Source organism: Geotrypetes seraphini, chromosome 8 (genome assembly GCF_902459505.1).
Source record: "Geotrypetes seraphini chromosome 8, aGeoSer1.1, whole genome shotgun sequence".
Taxonomy (NCBI): Eukaryota; Metazoa; Chordata; class Amphibia; order Gymnophiona; family Dermophiidae; genus Geotrypetes; species Geotrypetes seraphini.
Window position 1 is genome coordinate 189,218,131 of NC_047091.1, and position 22,298 is coordinate 189,240,428.

General features: G+C 48.1%; 1 protein-coding gene across 2 annotated transcripts in view; it reads left to right on the forward strand.

Moving 5' to 3' along the window:
- Positions 1-19,558: 19,558 nt before the first annotated feature.
- The window catches only part of RFC5 (replication factor C subunit 5), an 86,726-nt gene continuing 83,986 nt past the window's right edge, over positions 19,559-22,298 (forward strand). The window contains exon 1 of one of the 2 annotated variants that reach the window (XM_033955021.1): positions 19,559-19,632. Coding sequence is in view for 1 of the 2 variants with exons in the window: in XM_033955020.1 (XP_033810911.1) it covers positions 19,749-19,795 (47 nt within the window). In the remaining variant the exon portion in view is untranslated. Of the gene's footprint in view, positions 19,633-19,670; positions 19,796-22,298 lie in introns of those variants that run through there. The other variant, XM_033955020.1, reaches the window with a different exon arrangement.

The window sequence follows — 22,298 nt, forward strand, 5'->3', positions numbered from 1 at the left end:
CAATGAATATGCATGAGATCTATTTGCATGCACTGCTTTCAATGCATATTCATTGGGGAAATCCTGAAAACCCGACTGGATTGCGGCCCTCGAGGACCGACATTGGACACCCCTGCCTTATGCAGAGAACATAAGCGTGGGGGAGGCTTGGCAATTATTTTTAAAGATCATTTTGAATTCAGAGCTTTAGATTCAAGGCAGACTAAGTATTTGGAGATTTTAGCTAGTCAATTGAGTCAACTGAGTAATTGTAATTTAAAAGATTATCTGATTTATATTCTACCTTGTAGATGGACTAAAGCTAGGGATGATTTTTATGAATTTCTTTTACAGTATATAATTCTATTATTAGAAGATATTAATTTGTATTTAGAATTTGAGGATGAAAATGCAGTGAGAGATTTAAGAGAATTTCTGTCTGCCTTGAACTATATAATTCCAGAGCCTACAAACACTTGTCAACAGAGTCATCACCTTGATATAGTAACTTTTTCTTCTAAGGATATAGTTCTACCTAATAACTATTTAGCACAAGGCACTTGGAATCCAAACATATGGTCTGAACACTTAGGGGCATATTCTATATAAGGCATCCTGATTGTAGGCGGCGGTAGGCGTCCTACTGCTGTCAAATCAGCCAATTGGACCGCACGTTTAAAAAAGAAACATCCTGAGGCAGGCCATCTACACCATAGGTTTCTGTAAGAACATAAGAACTGCCATCTCCGGATCAGACCTTCGGTCCATCAAGTCCAGCAATCTGCACACACGGAGGCCCAACCAGATGTACACCTGGCATAATTTTCGTCACCCATATCCCTCTATGCCTCTTGTAAGATGTGCATCTACTTTGCTTTTAAATCCTAGAATGGTGGATTCCGCAATAACCTCCTCTGGGAGAGCATTCCAGGTGTCCACCACTCGTTGCGTGAAGCAGAACGTCCTGATATTTGTCCTGGACTTGTCCCCCCTTAGCTTCAGTCCATGTCCTCTTGTCCATGTCACATTGGACATTGTAAATAATTTTTTTCCTGCTCTATTTTGTCGATTCCTTTCAGTATTTTGAAAGTCTCGATCATATCCCCTCGCAGTCTCCTTTTCTCAAGGGAGAACAATCTCAGTCTCTTAAGTCGTTCCTCGTATTCCAAGTTCTCCATACCTTTTATTAGCTTCGTTGCTCATCTCTGCACCCTCTCCAGCAGTTTTATATCCTTCTTTAGGTTGGAAGACCAATGTTGGACACAGTATTCCAAGTGTGGACCTTTGCCCTATAAAGCAGCATTATAACTTTCTCCAATCTACTCGTAATTCCTTTCTTTATCATGCTAACATTCTATTTGCTTTCTAGAATTGATTGCACACCAATGCATTCAGCAAGAACTTGCAAACAGAGCAAAAAAAACCCAAAAAAACCTGCTCTGTTTGCAAGTTCTTGCCGAATACATTGGTGTGCGATCAATTCTACATTCATACAGGATTCTGTTTATTATCAATTCAAATTGCGGTTCATCTCAAACCTTACCAACCCTGGACCCATAAAGAAGGCGTGTTTACCAAAACATGGAACATGTCAGGTCCTTAGGTTTGTCTTCAAAGGGTGGTAATATTAACCGCATTTATATTTGAAATAATAAACATAGCCTGCATCTTGTACATACTGTCTGCAGTTTTGTTTTTGTTTTCTCGTTTATTTAGATCAGTTTCCACTTTTTCATGTATCCCAATCATGATTTTGTCCACTCTATAGCACTGAGACAGTTATTGCCTCACTCCTGAATCATCTGAATGCTTTGTTTAGTAGAGGCTTAGGAGCTTTGATTTTACAATATGATTTAAGTAGTGTCTTTGATCTTGTTGATCATAAAATATTGCTTAATTATTTGGATGCTATTGGTATTTCTGGTAAAGTGTTCTTATGGTCCATGACTGTTGCAATGAGCCCCCAGCCGAATAAGTTGGCATCTGCTGTTAGGGTGACCCAGGAATCGATCTGAAGCCACCGCTGTTCATGGGAGCAAAAGTTGTAGGGAGTCTCTTTGAGGAGACCAGTGAGATAGCATGCATCCTGGAGGGGTGGATGTGTGCCTTTGCCCATGGCACTACCTATGGTGGCTGCCATGGACCCCAGGTCTTGCAGATAATTCCATGCAGTATGCTCTGGCATGGTTAACAAGGCTGCAATCTGAGCATAAAGCTTCTGTTTGATTTCTTCTGGAAGAAAAACTTTGCCTTTTGCCATGCTGAATAAGATTCCCAGATATTCCAGGGACTGTGTTGCATCAGGTGGCTCTTTTGAAAGTTCACAGTCCATCCCAGACTGGGCATCTTGACAACTGCTGCAACTGCCTTTTCTCCCTCTGGGTAGGATGGTGCTCTGATGAGCCAGTGGTCCAAGTACACAGGTATACCTGACAACCTGCTTTGCGGCAATTAGCTTGGTGAATGTTCGGGGCCCTGTTGCTAACCCAAAGGGAAGTGATGAGAATTGATAGTGATTTTCCAGCATATGGAATCTGAGGAATTTCCTGTGTTCTGGGAAAATGGGAATGTGAAGGTAAGCTTCCATCAAATTTAAAACAGCTAGATATTCTCCTGATTGTACCACTGCAATAACTGTGTGAACGGTTTCCATCTGAAACCAAGGAACTCTCAGTACCGAGTTGACATGCTTGAGGACCAGAATGGGTCTCTACTCCTCTGAGCCTTTCTTTGGCACAACAAAGTATATGAAGTATCTGCCAGAGTCCAAGTCATCTGGAAGAACTGGTTCTATGTCTTGGATATTTAGCAATCTATGCAGCATTGCTCTGATTCTGTTTGCTTTCTCTGGCTGGCCTGCTGGCAAATCCATAAACCAATTGGAGAAAGGGTGGGCAAACTATCTTGTAACCCTCTTTGATAATGTCCAGGACACAGCAGTTGGACATTATGCATTCCCCAACCTCCACAAATTCCAAGAGTCAACCTACAATCTTCAGAGGAGTGTCTTGAGAATTGGCGTCATTGTGGCTTTTTGGTTGGCACTGCAGAGCAGGAACTTGAACCTTGGTTCATCCTATACCCAGAAAGTCTCTGTCTGGAACCTGGAAAGGTTGAGTGTAGGCTCCTGTGGCATATTGATGAGAGTGCTGAAAGTCATGAAAGGACCCCGGCTCTGGCTTTAGGCGCTTGGGGTCTGCTGTCTGGTAAGGATTTGGACCAGCGATCCTGTACATGGCTATGAGACCATCTATATCTTTGCAAAATAGCATCTGCCTTCTAAAAGGGAGCCTGCTCAGAGTTGCTTTAGAGGTCAAATCACCCACCCATTGTCTGATGAAAAGCATACGACAGGTGGTGATCAAAAAGGCTAAGGCTCTGATAATGTCATAAAGGACATTACGATGTAGTCTATTTCTGCCAGGAAAAGCTGAGGTAGGGGCTTAGAGTCCATCAGGCTCTGGCTTCTTAGTCTAGAGCAGGGGTGCCCACACTTTATGGGCTTGTGAGCTACTTTTATAACGACTAAGTCAAAATGATCTACCAACAATAAAATTTAAAAAAAACACAAAGCACACTGAAAGGCAGAGAAAATGTTAATTATTCATATTCTGGGGGTTTTCAAAGAGGTCACGGCAGATGACTCTATGCAATGTCACCTCAGTAACAAAATACAAAAATAGACAAATACACCCCCTCCCTTTTTACTAAACCACAATAGTAGGTTTTAGCACAGGGAGTTACGCTGAATGCCTCGCGCTGCTCTCAATGCTCATAGGCTCCCTGCGCTAAAAAACGCTATTGCGGTGTAGTAAAAGGGAGCCATAGTGCAAAATATAGACAGCAGATATAAATTCTCAAAACCGACACATTTTGATCACTAAATTGAAAATAAAATCATTTTTCCTACCTTTGCTGTTTGATGATTTCATGAGTCTCTGGTTGCACTTTCTTCTTCTGACTGTGCATCCAATCTTTCTTCCTTTCTTTCAACCTCCTGTATGTTTTCTCTCCTCCAGACCTCATTCTCTCCCCCAACTTTTTCTTTCTGTCTCCCTGTTCCCCCTTCTTTCTGTCTTCCTGTCTGCCCCCTTTCTTTCTTTCTCCGTGCCCTCCCCCAAGCCACTCGGTTTGCTGCCACCGCCATCAGGGAACAGCCCCCAAGCCACCGCTGTCCCAAACTTTCCCTGCAGAAGCGTCGCACTGACCAGCATTACGCTCCCTGACGTCAATTCTGACGTAGGAGAGGAAGTTCTGGGCCAACAACCGTGACCCACCGGGACCCCGAGGGAGAGACACCACATTACACTGAGGACACAGACCTGAGACAGAGGAGGTTGCTGAGGAAAGGGAAGTCTGCTATTGTGGTGGGAGACTCGATCTTGAGAGAGGTAGATAGTCACGTAGCTGGAGGAAGGGAGGACCGGCTAGTGACTTGTCTCCCAGGGGCCAAGACACGAGATGTCACTGATAGGATCGAGAGGATCCTGGACGGAGCAGAGACAGAGGAGACTGCGGTGATAATCCACATCGGAACGAATGATGTGAGCCGGAGGAACTTCAGCATGGCCACACTGACTGACCAGTTCAGGGCCCTGGGACGAAAGCTGAAGCGGAGTACCCGGAGGATAGCATTCTCAGAGATCCTGCCTGTACCGAGAGCAGATGCAAAGAGGCAGGCAGACCTCCAGGCTGTGAATGCATGGTTGAGGAGATGGTGCCAGGAGGAGGGCTTCCACTTTGTGAGGAACTGGACGTCCTTCTGGGGAAAGAGCAAGCTCTACCGGCGAGACGGCCTGCACCTGAGCACAGCGGGAACTAGACTACTGGCAGCAAATGTGAGGAAGGAGATCGAGAGGGCTTTAAACTGAGGAGAGGGGGAAAGCCGACAGCTGATCTGATGTTGACGCTTCGGACAACAGTATCCAGAACAGATGCTGAACGGGCTGACTGCAAGGAGGAAGTAGAGAGACCGGTGAATCTTATGATCAGACAGCGAGGGAAACACCAGGTAAAGGGAGCTTTCTGGGAGGAGACTAAGGGGCATAGAGACACAGGGGGACTGGGTGGCACGAGGGCGAAAACTGAGGGCAATATAGGGGTGCCACAAGGCGAGGGGGATCAAACAGAGCCTCAAGGGATGATAGCCCAGGAGGAGACCGGTAGGGCTAGAAAACCCAGAGGAGAAGCTGGGGAGAGGGGTGGCGGAAATGTGGGGAAACCGAAAGCTGCGAGAGTAAAGGCTAAGGGCAAAGCAGAAGCACAGGGAACAGGAGAACTGCCCGAAATTCAAGGGGATGCGGCCCAGGTAAATACGGAGGTGGAGGAAAAACGACGGGACCTGCGGTGCTTATACGCCAATGCAAGAAGCCTCATGGCCAAGATGGGTGAACTAGAGGTCGTAGCCAAGGGGGAGGACCTGGATATAATTGGAATTACAGAAACATGGTGGACAGAGGAGAATCAATGGGATGTGGCGCTGCCAGGGTACAAGCTCTACAGGAGGGACAGGACCCACAAGAAGGGGGGAGGCATAGCACTATATATAAAGGACTCTATCTACTCGGTCGGGATGGATATGGCAAAGAAGGCAGAGGGGCTGGAATCGCTATGGGTCAAATTGCCGGGAAACAAGGGTACAGGCATAAAACTGGGGCTGTACTATCGCCCACCTGGTACGCCGGAAGAAATCGGACACGACTTGGAAGCTGAACTGAGACAAGAATGCAGGACTGGAAGTGTAACAGTGATGGGGGACTTCAACTACCCGGGGATTGACTGGAGTACGGGTCACTCCAACTGCACTAAGGAAACAGGATTTGTAGAAGCTGTGAGGGACTGCTTCATGGAGCAACTAGTCAAGGAACCGACGTGAGGGAGTGCTACTCTTGACCTCATCTTAAACGGATTAGGGGGGCCTGCAAGAGGGGTAGAAGTGGGAGGACCACTAGGCAACAGTGACCACAACGCGATCCGATTCACATTAGAAAGGGGGACACCCACAGTAAAGAGGACCGCAACAACTGCGCTCAACTTCAGGAAAGGGAACTATGTTGCTATGAGGGAAATGGTGGTGAGGAAGCTCAAAAACATCCTTAGGATGGAGACTGTAGGAAGCGCCTGGACCCTATTCAGGGACACCCTGCAGGAAGCACAAAGAATGTACGTCCCAAGTTTCAGGAAAGGCGGCAAGAACAAGCGGTAAAAGGACCCGGTTTGGATCTCAACAGAAGTAAAGAGGGCAATAAACGACAAGAAAGTGTCCTTCCGGAGATGGAAAAAGGACCCAACGGAGGAAAATCACCAGGCGCACAGGAAATGCCAAAAGGAATGCCACCGAGAGGTTAGAAAAGCAAAAGGGAAATATGAAAAGGGGCTGGCCAGGGAGGCGAAAAACTTCAAGGCATTCTTCAGTTACGTAAAGGGGAAGCGACCAGCGAGAGAGGAGGTGGGGCCGTTGGACGATGGGGATAGGAAGGGAGTGATCAAGGAGGATAAAGAGGTAGCTGAGAGGTTGAACACGTTCTTCTCGTCGGTTTTCATGAGAGAAGACACATCTAATATACCGGACTCAGAGGAGCTCATGAGTGGGGAACAGGCTAAAAAATTAGAACACATAGAGGTAAGTAAGGAGGATGTCCTAAAGCAGATAGACAGGTTAAAATGCGGCAAATCGCCAGGCCCGGACGGGATCCACCCAAGGGTTCTGAAAGAACTAAGACAAGAAATAGCGGGCACAATCCAGCATGTTTGCAACCTATCCTTGAAAACTGGAGAGGTACCAGAGGACTGGAAATTGGCGAATGTCACACCTATCTTCAAGAAGGGATCGAGGGGTGACCCCGGAAACTACAGGCCGGTGAGCCTGAGTTCAATTATAGGGAAGATGGTGGAAGCTATGATCAAGGATGGTATTTGCGAGCATATCGAGAGATATGGCCTACTGAGAACAAGCCAGCATGGATTCTGTAAGGGAAGGTCATGCTTAACGAACCTTCTGTACTTCTTTGAGGGAATAAGCAGTCGGGTGGACAATGGGGAACCTATAGACATCATTTACCTTGATTTTCAAAAGGCTTTTGACAAGGTGCCACATGAAAGGCTGCTTAGGAAACTGTGGAACCACGGGGTGGGAGGGGATGTGCACAGATGGATCGAGCACTGGTTGTCGGGTAGACTGCAGAGGGTCGGAGTAAAGGGACAATACTCTGACTGGCGGGGAGTCACAAGCGGTGTGCCACAGGGATCGGTGCTGGGGCCGTTACTCTTCAACATATTTATCAATGACCTGGAAAAAGAGGCAAAGTGCGAGGTTATAAAATTTGCAGACGATACCAAACTGTGCGGCAGAGTTAGGTCTAGGGAGGAGTGTGAGAACCTGCAAAGGGACCTGGACAAGCTGGAAGACTGGGCAAACAAATGGCAAATGCGCTTTAACGTGGAAAAATGCAAGGTCATGCATATAGGGAAAAAGAACCCGTTGTTCAAATACAAATTGGGGGGGGGCATTATTGGGAGACAGCAGTCTTGAGAGAGACTTGGGTGTGCTGGTGGATGCATCACTGAAGCCATCTGCACAGTGCGCAGCAGCCTCGAAAAAAGCCAACAGGATGCTGGGCATCATAAAGAGGGGCATAACAACCAGGACGCAGGAAGTCATCATGCCATTGTATCGAGCTATGGTGCGTCCACATCTGGAATACTGCGTTCAATATTGGTCGCCGTACCTCAAGAAGGACATGGCAGTGCTTGAGAGAGTCCAAAGGAGAGCAACGAAACTGGTAAGAGGGCTGGAACACTGCCCATACGCCGAGAGGTTGGATAGGCTGGGGCTCTTCTCTCTGGAAAAAAGGAGGCTCAGGGGAGATATGATAGAGACCTTCAAGATCATGAGGGGCATAGAGAGGGTGGATAGGGACAGATTCTTCAGGCTGAAGGGGTCAACAGGCACGAGGGGGCATTCGGAGAAACTGAAGGGAGATAGGTTCAGAACAAATGCAAGGAAGTTTTTCTTCACCCAAAGGGTCGTGGACACTTGGAATGCGCTACCGGAGGAAGTGATCAGGCAGAGTACGGTACAGGGATTCAAACAGGGATTGGACGGATTCCTGAGGGATAGGGGGATCGTGGGATACTGAGAGAGGTGCTGGGATGTAACACAGGTATAGAAAGCAAACCAAGTAATAAGTATAGAAATCCAACCAGATCGTGCATGTGCAAGACCGGAGGGTTAGGACTTCGATGGGAAGATAAGACTCAATGGGAAACCAAGGTGGCAAGGGGGCCCCTTCTGGTGACTAAGACAGGCCGTGACCTGTTCGGGCCGCCGCGGGAGCGGACTGCTGGGCAAGATGGACCTGTGGTCTGACCCAGCGGAGGCACTGCTTATGTTCTTATGTTCTTAACAAGGCATTTCTCCTCATTTCATCCAGCCTGAGCCCCATCTCTCCTTGATCCAGCATTTCCCTTCTGTGTCTGTCAGAATTACCATTCCACCTATTTTCCAGCATCACCCTTCTTTGTGTCCATCTCACCTATAACCCTATCTCACCACTTTTTCAGAATCTTCATTTGTCTCTGTCCTTGTCTTTACCCCATGTTCACCATTTGCCCTTTCAATGTCTTTATCTCCCCCCCCCCCACTTTTTCAGCATTACTTCTATGTCTCTATTTCACCTCCTCTTCATGTCCCCTCTGTATCTCTATCCTTATTCAGTACGTCCTGCTTACCCTTTCTCTTCTTTGTGTCACTATCTCCATTTTCAGCTTTCCCCCCTTTTCCTTTGTTACTGCACCCTGTAGCCAGAATCTTTCCACCCTCCCTCCACTCCGGCCCAGCCCAGTATGAAATATTTCCTTTTGTTTCCTCCCCTCTCTCTTTCTCTCTCTCTTCTCCTCCCTCACCCACGAGTCCTGCATCTGGCCCTCTCCCTTCTACCTGCACCTGGCAACACCACCCTGCTCCGCGGCTCTCTTAAGCAACTCGTCAGCAGCGGTGATCAAGACAAGCTGCCGACATCGAGGCCTTCCCTCTACGAGTCCCGCCTTTGTGGAAAAAGGAAGTTGAAACAAGCGGGACTCGCAGAGGGTAGGCCCCGATGTCAGAAGCTTGTGTCGATCGCTGCTGCTGAGTTGCCGAAGAGAGCCACGGAGCAGGGGGTGTGGCCGGAATCAGGTAGAAGGGAGAGGGAGATAGGAAGGCTGTAGAAGCTCCGGAGCATGACACCCCTTTTCTTGGGCTACAAAACTTCTAAGCCCTTACAGTGCGCAGAGGTGCTGTCCCGGGACTTAGAAGTTGTTTCACTCCACCTGTCTGATCCATCAATCTTTCTCCAATCCTAGAGGCCTGCATAGGAGCTAAGCCTAAAGCTCCAGCCCCTCCGTGTGCCATGCGGTACACAGCCCTCTTCAGCCTTCCATCCAGAACAAATAAGGCATGATAAAGGGGTATTAGAGTCTGATGACTCCATCCCTATCAATTTTGAGGCAAAATAAGGTGTTTTAAGAAAGTTTGAGAATTAAGAACATAAGAATAGCCTTACTGGGTCACAGCAATGGTCCATCAAGCCCAGTAGCCCAAGGAAAAGCAATATTCCATGTTACCGATCCAGGAAATCCAAAATGGCCACCGTGGCAATTCTGGTGCCAAACAAATGGCTTTAAAATGCTTCAGGGCTGATCAAAATTCAACAAAAATATAATTTTAGAGACGGAGAAACAAGCCTCTATCTGCAAAGAGTAAAAAAACACAGAGGACTTTAATAGATGGCTCAAAGCCTGGTGTCATCAAGAAGGCTTTAGGTACATAGGAGGATGGGGAAATACATGGAAGGACAAGAAGCTATATTGCACTGATGGGCTACATATTACTACAGCAGGAAAAAGAAACCTTGCGGAGAAATTTAGACAATATGTTTCTAGGCATTTAAACTAGAAGGTGGGGGTGGTGTATGTATGTAGGACAATTATAGAGCTACTAATAAACAGAAAAAGGAACTAGAAATAATTTCAAAAATTACTTTCCACTTTTAACGGTGCTCAGAATCCAAGATGGAATTGAAGAACTCAAAGTGGGGAATCAACCCCAACCAGAACTCTTATGGTATCTATCATTGCACCATGGTTACTGTGAAAAGTTATTTTGAAGCACTTAATAAGATAAATAATACTGTATAGCTTGCACTCTTTCAAATGGCGTGTAGAAATTTGGTAATTCAAAGGTTAAATGACTTAGCTGAAAATTGCTGCTAGCGTTAGTTTGGCTGGGTCCTGACGCGTTTCGCCTCACTGGCTTCCTCAGAGAACCCGCAAACAATCTTGTATTTGTTATTTGTCCTGGACGTCACAGGAAATAGAAAAATTACTGATTTAAATCCAGGACAAATAACAAATACAAGATTGTTTGCGGGTTCTCTGAGGAAGCCAGTGAGGCGAAACGCGTCAGGACCCAGCCAAACTAACGCTAGCAGCAATCTTCAGCTAAGTCATTTAACCTTTGAATTACCAAATTTCTACAAGCCATTTGAAAGAGTGCAAGCTATACAGTATTATTTATCTTATTAAGTGCTTCAAAATAACTTTTCACAGTTATCCTGTTTTTTGGAACTAGTCTTTTTTGACCTTACCCAGTCGTTTATATTGGGACAATTATAGAGACCACCCCCGGCAAAAGAAAAGATGTGATGGTAGTAAAGATTGCAACATAAACAATATCAGCAACTCACTTCTTAGCATTGCAATGGAAAAAGAAACAAAACAAAAATCTATATGAAAAAGGTGATTACCGTGAAAAATAGCTGGAAAGCGATGACCACAAATGCTCACAGTCTAAGCAACAAAGTTCATGATCTGCAAGCCCTGATGTTAGAGGCAGATCTGGATATTATCGCTATCACAGAGACGTGGTTCAGTGAATCCCTTGGATGGGATGTAAACATACCGGGATATAATCTTTTTAGGAAGGACAGAGATGGTCAAAAAGGTGGAGGAGCAGCACTCTATATAAAGATCAATATCTAAGCAACTGAAATGCAAGGGATCTGGGGAGAGGAAGAAGCGATATGGATTGTTCTGAAAGGAGAAGATGGAACTTCTATCTACGTGGGTGTAGTCTTCAGACCTCCGACTCAATCGCAAAAAATTGATAAGGATCCGATTGTGGATATCCAAAAGTTTGGAAGGAAAAAGGAGGTGCTGCTGTTGGGAGATTTCAACCTGCTGGATGCGGACTGGAATGTTCCATCTACGGAATCAGAAAGTAGGGAGATTATGGATGCCTTTCAAGAGGCTCTGCTCAGACAAATGGTGAAGGAACCCACAAGGGAAAAAGTGATATTGGATCTGGTCCTCACAAATGGAGAGAGTATCTCTAATGTTCGAGTGGGTGCTCACCTGGGAAGTAGTGATCATCAAACGGTTTGGTTTAATATAACGGCTAAAGTGGAGAGTGGCTGCACGATACTTAAAGTCCTAGATTTCAAACCTAAGGACTTTAATGAAATGGAAGAGTACCTGAAGAAAGAGCTGTTAGGATAGAAGAACAAAAGAGAAGTGGAAAGACAGTGGTCTAAGCTGAAAGGAGCAATAAAAATGCTTACGGACCTTTATGTGATTAAAATAAATAAAAATAAGAGTAAAAGGAAACCGATATGGTTCTCCAAACTAGTGGCGGAGAAAATAAAGGCGAAAGAGTTGGCGTTCGTGAAATATAAAAATACCCAAGAATAGGAGTGCAGAAAGGACTACAGGGTGAAACTGAAAGAAGCCAAGAGAGAGATATGTCTGGCGAAAGCACAGGTGGAAGAACAAATGGTTAAAAATGTAAAAAAAGGGAGATAAAATTTTTTTCAGATATATTAGTGAAATGAAGAAAATGAAAAGTGGAATTGCTAAACTAAAAGATGCTGGGAAGCAATATGTGGAGAGTGATGAGGAAAAAGCAAACGTGCTAAACAAATACTTCTGTTCTGCGTTCACAGAAGAAAATCCTGGAGAAGGACTGAGATTGTCTGGCAAAGTAACAGGAGAAAATGGAGTAGATTCTGCACCGTTCACGGAGGAGAGTGTTTATGAGCAACTTGAAAAACTGAAGGTGGACAAAGCGATGGGACCGGATGAGATCCATCCCAGGATACTGATGGAGCTCAGAGAGGTTCTGGCAAATCCTATTAAAGACTTGTTCAACAAATCTCTGGAGACGGGAGCACGGCAGGATTAATTCTTCGAAGGCCCCTAGGCACACAAGTACACTGGGTCCCCTTCCCCGTTCTGACCCGCCCCGGAAACAGGAGGGAAGCTTTGGGCAAGCAGCACCGCTTGGAAAATTACAGTTGGTGTTGCCTTACTCATCTTACTTTCCGTTGATGGAGGAGGGGGGTCTGTTGCCGAAGGACCGCATTGCCGATCGATGCTGGGGGGGGGGCCCATCGCCATTTGAAAATAAATAAATACCCTCCTTCATCGGGCCCTAGGCACGTGCTTACTGGGCCTATTCGTTAATCTTGCCCTGGACGGGAGTGGTTTCTGGGGATTGGAGGAGAGTGGATGTGGTCCCTATTCACAAAAGTGGTTACAGGGATGAAGCGGGAAACTACAGGCTGGTGAGCCTCACTTCGGTTGTTGGAAAAATAATGGAAGTGTTGCTGAAAGAAAGGATAGTGTACTTCCTTGAATCTAATGGGTTACAGGATCCGAGGCAACATGGCTTTACAAAAGGTAAATCGTGCCAAACGAACCTGATTGAATTTTTTGATTGGGTGACCAGAGAGCTGGATCGAGGACATATGCTAGATGTAATTTACTTGGATTTCAGCAAAGCCTTTGATACAGCTCCTCATAGGAGGCTGTTGAACAAACTTGAAGGGCTGAAGTTAGGACCCAAAGTGGTGAACTGGGTTAGAAACTGGCTGTGGGACAGACCCCAGAGGGTGGTGATTAATGGAAGTCACTCGGAGGAAGGAAAGGTGAGTGGTTGAGTCCCTCAGGGTTCAGTGCTGGGGCCGATCCTGTTCAATGTGTTTGTGAATGACATTGCTGAAGGGTTAGAAGGAAAAGTGTGCCTTTTTGCAGATGATACCAAGATTTGTAACAGAGTAGACACCGAAGAGGGAGTGGAAAATATGTAAAAGGACCTGCAAAAGTTAGAGGAATGGTCTAATGCCTGGCAACTAAAATTCAATGCAAAGAAATGCAGAGTAATGCATTTGGGGATTAATAATCGGGAGCTAAGAAGCTGATATGCACGGATGGGGAGCGGGACCTTGGGGTGATAGTGTCTGAAGATCTAAAGGCGAAAAAACAGTGTGACAAGGCGGTGGCTGCTGCCAGAAGGATGCTGGGCTGTATAAAGATAGGTGTAGCCAGTAGAAGAAAGAAGTGTTGATGCCCCTGTACAGGTCATTGGGGAGGCCCCACTTGGAGTATTGTGTTCAGTTTTGGAGACTGTATATGGCGAAGGACGTAAGAAGACTTGAAGCGGTCCAGAGGAAGGCAATGTAAATGATAGGAGTCTTGCGCCAGAAGACGTATGAGGAGATACTGGAAGCCCTGAATAGAGGAAAGGAGGGACAGGAGAGATATGATTTAGACGTTCAAACACGTAGAACAAAATCTTTTCCAGAGAAAGGAAATAGGTAAAACCAGAGGACATAATTTGAGGTTGAGGGGTGGTAGATCCAAGAGCAATATTAGAAATTCTACTTTACGAAGAGGGGGTGGATGCCTGGAATGTGCTCCCGAGAGAGGTGGTGGAGAGGAAAACGGTGACGGAGTTCAAAGAAGTGTGGGATGAACACAGAGGATCTAGAATCAGAAAATAATAGTAAATATTGAACTAAGGCCAGTACTGGGCAGACTTGCATGGTCTGTGTTTGTCTGTATATGGCCATTTGGGAGAGGATGGGCTGGGGAGGGCTTCAATGGCTGGGAGGGTGTAGATGGGCTGGAGTCGGTTTTGATGGAGATTTCGGCAGTTGGAACCCAAGCACAGTACCAGGTAGAGCTTTGGATTCTTGCCCAGAAATAGCTAAGAAGAAAAAATGTAAAAAATTTAATTTGAATCAAGTTAGGCAGACTGGATGGACCATTTGGGTCTTTATCTGCCATCATGTAAAATCAGTCAAAACACAGTTTTTCAGCCCCCCCCCCTTCCCCCCATAGGTTGTCACAGCCTGTACTCACAGATCATGTGCAGGGGAAAAGGTGCTGCAGCCTGCCTCAGTTCCTTGAGAGAGTAGCTGGAACTGGAGGGATTTTCTGCCTCATTCCACCAGTCAGCTGTCATGCCAAGTTCTTCAGGCTGCCAGTCAGACCTCAGTCAAGGAAACGAGCAAGTGCTGAGGGCCTGGAACCCTGAGCTCCACAAATATTCAGCAGGCTGGCTGAAAAGGTCCCCAAAGGATACACCTGCCAACTAGCAGACAGAATCTACTGCTCTCCAAGCAGGCACAGCCAATCCTGGAGCCGAGTAAAACCCATGAACCAAAAAGACTGAAAAAACAATGCAAAAATTAAGAAATAAAGGGAATAGATAAGAACAATACCTTCAATCTAGAAAGAAGAACGGAAGAAGGCAGCAAAGACCAGGAAGGAGGAGCTGAAAAGCTGTGATTGACATCTGCAGAATGCTCGCGAGCGGGCATGGACAACTCTATGGTTCAAAATACCATTGTAATCCACCGTTTATAATTCTTGAACCTCAAGGTAATGGCGGAATAGAAATCTCTAATGTAATGTAATGTAATTCCTATTACACTGGAAATTTTATTAATATTACAAATGAGACAAACTGGAGTTTTGAAGGTATGTTGAAATGGCCAGATTTTTATCAGGGGGGGGAGGGGGGGTTAAATCTGGAATAAGAGGATTCTATTCTAATCATTAACGGTAAGGAATTCCACAGCCTTGTCCTGGCATAACTGAAAGCTGTTTTGACGTGTAGTATCTAAGTGCAAGCCTGAAGGTAAAGGGAATTTGTTGTACAGGTATGAAGTAGAAGATCCGAAGATTTGAGATATAATTAAGAGCAGATGGAATGCGACTTTTGTGTACCAAGGTAAGAAGTTTGAACTGTGTCTGATGATCTCAGAGTGGCAAAGCAGGTACAAAAGGTGATGGTCAAAGCCAGGAAGATACTTGGGTACATAAGGAGAGTAATGGCCAGTAGGAAAAGGGAGGTGATAATGCCATTGTATAAGTCTCTGGTGATGCCCTATTTGGAATATAGTGTGCAATTTTGGAAACCGCACCTTCAAAAAGATATAAATAGGATGGACTCAATCCAGAGAGCTGCAACAAAATTGATTAGGTGACAGCATAGGAAAAAGTTAAGAGATGACAGGCTCAGGAGTAATATAAGAAAATATTTATGTGTAGAAAGGGTGGTAGATACGTGGAATAGTTTCCCAATGGAGGTGGTGGAGATAAAGACTGTATGTGAATTCAAGATAGCATGGGGCAGGCATGTGGGATCTCTTAGGGAGAGGAGGAGATAATGGATGTTGTGGATGGGCAGACTGAATGCCACATTCAGAGCACCGCCTCCGCTGCTGTTTTTGGAGGCCTCGGAGGTACAGTATGTCTTATTTTTGGGAAAACACGGTAACATTCAAACATTAAGCAAGAATAGAAATAGTTTCACTAAATGCCTCTGTAAGGTGAAGAAAGAGGATTTCAAAACTGAATCAATTTGTATCTTGAAGGTAAACACCCAGAATTTTCACAGATTTGCAAAAGGAGAGACCATAAGCATGAATCAGAGGTGCAGAGGGTACAGGAGTCGGGGTTAGGAAAATTAATTTCTTCACATTTGGCTGCGTTGAAAAAAAGGGTATTGGGATTTGATATACCGGTTGGGCAAGGTATATTAAGTGTTTTACAATCAGGTACGAGAGACTCGCTCTGTGAGAGGAAGGCATACAGTTTGAGCCCTCATTTTCAAAGTCTCTATCAGAAAGATCCATGGGATCCTAGCCAGTCTCTGTAACTGGGATGGATGCGCCCTGGGAGCACACTGAAGAGCCCTGCTAAGCCCCCTGTGGGAGCCTAACAGCCCGTGCTCAAGCCAGTGCAATTAAGTAGGCAAGCTAAGCTACTAGGGATACAGACCCCAAGCTCCATAAAGATTTCTGCAGGCTGGCCAAACAGGTCCCCAAGGGATTAACCTGCCAGCTGCAGAGTCTCCAAAAAAGCAGACCTTACCCCAGCACTGGGGAGCTCTAGTGCACTGAAATCCGCAAATAACGTGGGGGAAAAAAACCGAACAGAAAATAAAGAAATATACAGAGTACATCAGAAAGACACCTTCTGGCTCCTGTGTAGAAGAAAACCTGAAGAGGGCAGCAGAGCCCTCTGGAGAAGGAGGAGTTGAGAGCCTGGAATGGATTACTTCTGCATGGCTTGCGAGCATGAGGAGAATACCCAACTGTCCAAAATGGCACACCTATTGCACTAGAAAAGGGGATTATGGTGAGATGTGTACCTAAGAACATAAGAACATAAGCTGAGCCTTTTTATATGAAGTTCACTGGTGGGATGTCTGTGTGGGCTAGTGTTGCCAGATGGGTGGTTTTCCCGCCCAATTGGGCTACTTTTTAAAACCCACGGTGGGAAATAAAGGTCTTGGGTGGTAGCAGGTTTTTGGGCTACTTTTCAATGGACTATTTGGGGCAGGTAACTCCTCCAGAGTAATTGCAGATTTTTTCTTCATTGGTTCAGCTGCAGCACAACGGGCCAATCAGAAACGACCTGAGGAACTCTGAGGTCATTTGTGATTGGCCTTTGTGCCCCAGCTAAAAAACTGCAAATGAACAGCACCGGAACAGCCACGGCCATGTGAAGGTGAGCAGTGGGAAACAGATAAATCAGCATTCTTTCTTTTTTTTCTGCACCTGCTTGGAGGAGGGGAGGGGATGAGGAATGGATGGAAGTGATTCAATGAGGTGTCAGTGCCATGGAGGTACAGCTCATCCCTGGCCTCTGCTCCCCTGAGTCGCTTTTGTATCTTAACTGGCAATATGGAGGGGGCATGAGGGACGGATTTGAATCAGAAATAAGAACTAAAAAGAGAGACTAGAGCAGTGTATCGCAAAGTGTGTGCCTCGGTACACTGAGGAAGAGGAGAGTTGCTGACACTAGATGACTGTCTATAGGACATGCCTCTCGCGAAGAGAGGCACGTCCTGTAAGCAATCTCCTGACGCCGGCACCTCTTCTCTTTGCCGGCCCTTCTATCGGAGCAAGACCCGTTTGAAGGGCCTTTGCATATGCACGTGATGTCAACACACCGACTCCAGCGCACTTCTGGGTGTCTCAAGCTGGGGACGGTTTAGTGTGCCCCAGCTCAAAAAACTTTGCGAGACACTGGACTAAAGGAACGCAAAATATACAGGGAGAGATTGTCTGGGGATGGGCAGGAGGAATAGGACATTCCTGCCGTGGACATTCAGGGGAAGGGAGGGGGCTTTTGGGGGTTCCGGCAGGAGAGACTGGGCTTCCCTCCTTCTATCACGTGGGGGGGACGAGATCCTTGCTGTGGCCGCTAAACTGTTTGCGGTAGGGATATTCCCTTGCTGCGATCAGCTCAGCGACCTGATCCTCTAACCGGCGCCTGTGACATGGACGCCAATTAGAGAATTGTGGTGGTTAGGCAGGCTTAGGCATCTGACCGTGAGGAGAGACATGATTCTATATAGGATGTCAGTGTGCTATTCTCTAATGCCGCTTAAGCGGTTTTTGAGACTGGGTGTCCTATATAGAATCCGGCCTGTTATGTCCAGAAATTTGAAGAGTTTTTAATTTGGGGAAGGACTTTTACATTAAGTGCTTGTTTTTATTGTGTTTTTCCTGAATGTTTTGTATTTGAGTTTTGGTCTTTTGTACACCATTATGGACTGTTTGGGATATGTGCAGTGTATAAACAGTTTGCATTTGTATGACGTATTTGTTTGATAAATCAGAGGCGTTTCCAGCAGCAATTGTTTGGGCTACTCTGACACAAATTGGGCAACATTTTGCCATGAGTTGGGCTGGAAATTTTTTTTTTTCATCTGGCAACCCTGGTTGTGGGCAGCCTATTATGACTGCTGGTCCACAGACATCCCAATGGCTTGTGTGCTTTTCCCTTGAAGGATTTTTTTGGTTTGAAAATGACCCTTAAGGAAAGAAGAACTGAGCAAGAAAACATCTAGTCATGTTTGACACTGGATTTTTGGAGGTTTCTTGCAAATCATCCAAAATTGGATTTGGACGTTATGGGGCTCATAATCAAAAGAGAAAAAGTCCAAAAACCGGCCTAAGTTGGCACTTGGATGAACATTTCCCAAATACGTCCAAGTGCCGATAATAAAAACGGGTTTTAGACATATTTCTAAACGACCTAGGCCTACATAGTGCCGCTGAACGACCAAAGCTAAATGGGGTGTTTCGGGAGGAGTGTCGAGGGTGGGAGTTGGGCGGGACGTGGGCCGGCTTAGACTTAGTTGTACAGCATGTATAACCGAAAGTTATACAGCCCATGATTGACGGAACTTGGACGTTGTGACTTAAACCATGTAAAACATGGTCTAAGTCACAAAAACCTACCTAAAGTCAGCAGATAAGCACTGAAAACACATAAAACAGACCCACACACACTACCCCAGTTATTCCCGACTCCTCCCCCACACCCCCATAAAAATATTAATCACACCTTTAAAATTCAGCCTACAGACCATCATCACCTGGCATAGGAAAGCCTAGTCGTTCAGCACAGAGGCGGCTTAATCTGTCTTGGGGATGGGTTAGGGACTCATGGAGAGGAGGACCCATGCCCATAAGCCCCTGTAATCACTGCATTGATACTTAAACAAGTGCACTCTCCCCTATACACCCCCAAAACCCTTTTTTACTGGCATATAAGTGGCTCCTGCAGCTATAAGGGCTATTGGGGTGGTAGATAAGTGGGTCTAGGGGATTCTGGAGGTGGTTTGGGGGGGCTCACCGTAGTGAAAAGCCATGGCACCTTTTTTGTGCAGTTCATAGCGGTGCCCTGTAAGGTACCCCACTATTTAGGTCCAACATGGCTTGTTCTAGGTGTTTTGGACTTGGATGAAAAGTTGGACGAAAATGTGGTATAAAGATAGATGATTTAGCGGCTTGGACGATCAGATCAGCAGGACGTATAATTAGACGATTTTCGAAACGAAAAAAAATTTGGACGTATTTTTCAAAAATGTGTCTTAAGCTGTTTTTTTTTTTTACTTTGGACGGCTTGCGAGTTGGACGTAAACGGACTTAGACGTCCCTTTCGATTATGCCCCTCCAGATGTGATATGGAAAGCGCATAGCTGTATGTGGTCTATAAATTTTTAAATAAAGAAATAATTTAGCTCCCCCGCCAATTCTTGCATGGTTGCAGCGTTAGCAGCCTGGTGGTCTTCTTGTGGTATCTGCCTAGAAATAGCATAGCGTATTTTTCTTCAGTGGCTATTGATGAGAAGTGGTGAAGGTTGCCTTGGTGCCTCTGGGGTCTTCATGTGTACTCGGCCTAGGACCGAATCAAGCACGGTTGTTGGTTGGTTTTTCCTTGCTCCCTCCCTTTCAAGTTATGTGGTAGCTAAAAGCGTTTTTATCATGATTGACTTCATTCGCCGCCGTCTCTTGCCGCCCTTTTTCCCAGGTAGGTTTCCATGGCGACGCGCTTCGGCGTTTCGCTGGGTTTGGCGGGAGGCGCGCGACCGTCTCGGGCCTTCTCGCGAGAGCTCCGGACCTAAAGTGCCAGGGAAGGCGCTCGCCATGGCGTCCACGAGCCGAGCGGCCCTGCAGCGCCGCAACCTACCCTGGTAAGAGGGAGGCCCCTGGTTGGCAGCCGACGCAGCCTGGGGATTCTCCACTAGCTTTCGGTTCCACGGGCTGCGATGGAGGCTGGTGGGGCCCGGGACTCCCTTCCCCTTCCCAGCCCCAGCCGCAACGGCCGGGTCCATAGGCCCAGCTTCGGCGGCTCTTGGCCTTGGTTGCACTGACAGAGAAGCAACCTCCTGCCTTGTTTTGCAAAATATCAGCCCAATGAAAAAAATGCCGCCACCTGCCACTTCACAATTATGACAAGAGACATTCGCACTCTCTCCTGTCATCGGGCCGACTCTCCTCCTCCACCCACCCACCCAAAAAAAAAAAAAAACACAGGAGGGATGCTGACTAGAGAGTTGCACAGGGACAGAAATCCCACCCATCCCCACCAGCATCCTCTCCATCCCCTCCCAACCCTGCCAGGATCCTCTCCGTTCCCACACGTCCCCGTCAGGATCCTCTCCGTCCCCACCCATCCCCGTCAGGATCCTCTCCGTTCCCACACGTCCCCGTCAGGATCCTCTCCGTCCCCACCCATCCCCGTCAGGATCCTCTCCGTTCCCACACGTCCCCGTCAGGATCCTCTCCGTCCCCACCCATCCCCGTCAGGATCCTCTCCGTCCCCACCCATCCCCGCCAGGATCCTCTCCGTTCCCACACGTCCCTGTCAGGATCCTCAACATCCCCTCCCATCCCCGTCAGGATCCTCTCCGTCCCCACCCATCCCCGTCAGGATCCTCTCCGTCCCCACCCATCCCCGCCAGGATCCTCTCCGTTCCCACACGTCCCTGTCAGGATCCTCAACATCCCCTCCCATCCCCGTCAGGATCCTCTCCGTCCCCACCCATCCCCGTCAGGATCCTCTCCGTCCCCACCCATCCCCGCCAGGATCCTCTCCGTCCCCACACGTCCCTGTCAGGATCCTCAACATCCCCTCCCATCCCCGTCAGGATCCTCTCCGTCCCCACCCATCCCCGTCAGGATCCTCTCCGTCCCCACCCATCCCCGCCAGGATCCTCTCCGTTCCCACACGTCCCTGTCAGGATCCTCAACATCCCCTCCCATCCCCGTCAGGATCCTCTCCGTCCCCACCCATCCCCGTCAGGATCCTCTCCGTCCCCACCCATCCCCGTCAGGATCCTCTCCGTTCCCACACGTCCCTGTCAGGATCCTCAACATCCCCTCCCATCCCCGTCAGGATCCTCTCCGTCCCCACCCATCCCCGTCAGGATCCTCTCCGTCCCCACCCATCCCCGCCAGGATCCTCTCCGTTCCCACACGTCCCTGTCAGGATCCTCAACATCCCCTCCCATCCCCGTCAGGATCCTCTCCGTCCCCACCCATCCCCGTCAGGATCCTCTCCGTCCCCACCCATCCCCGCCAGGATCCTCTCCGTTCCCACACGTCCCTGTCAGGATCCTCAACATCCCCTCCCATCCCCGTCAGGATCCTCTCCGTCCCCACCCATCCCCGTCAGGATCCTCTCCGTACCCACCCATCCCCGTCAGGATCCTCTCCGTTCCCACACGTCCCTGTCAGGATCCTCAACATCCCCTCCCCTCCCCGTCAGGATCCTCTCCGTCCCCACCCATCCCCGTCAGGATCCTCTCCGTCCCCACCCATCCCCGTCAGGATCCTCTCCGTTCCCACACGTCCCTGTCAGGATCCTCAACATCCCCTCCCATCCCCGTCAGGATCCTCTCCGTCCCCACCCGTCCCCGTCAGGATCCTCTCCGTCCCCACCCATCCCCGCCAGGATCCTCTCCGTTCCCACACGTCCCTGTCAGGATCCTCAACATCCCCTCCCATCCCCGCCAGGATCCTCTCCGTCCCCACATGTCCCTGTCAGAATCCTCAACATTCCCTCCCATCCCCGTCAGGATCCTCTCCGTCCCCACCCGTCCCCGTCAGGATCCTCTCCATCCCCGCCAGGATCCTCTCCGTCCCCACATGTCCCTGTCAGGATCCTCTCCATCCCCGCCAGGATCCTCTCCGTCCCCACCCATCCCCGCCAGGATCCTCTCCGTCCCCACATGTCCCTGTCAGGATCCTCTCCATCCCCACCCATCCCCGCCAGGATCCTCTCCGTCCCCACACGTTCCTGTCAGGATCCTCTCCATCCCCACCCATCCCCGCCAGGATCCTCTCCGTCCCCTCCCAACCCTGCCAGGATCCTCTCCGTCCCCACCCGTCCCCGTCAGGATCCTCTCCATCCCCACCAGGATCCTCTCCATCCCCTCCCAACCCTGCCAGGATCCTCTCCATCCCCTCCCAACCCTGCCAGGATCCTCTCCATCCCCTCCCAACCCTGCCAGGATCCTCTCCATCCCCACCCATCCCCGCCAGGATCCTCTCCGTCCCCACACGTTCCTGTCAGGATCCTCTCCATCCCCACCCATCCCCGCCAGGATCCTCTCCGTCCCCTCCCAACCCTGCCAGAATCCTCTCCGTCCCCACCCGTCCCCGTCAGGATCCTCTCCATCCCCACCCATCCCC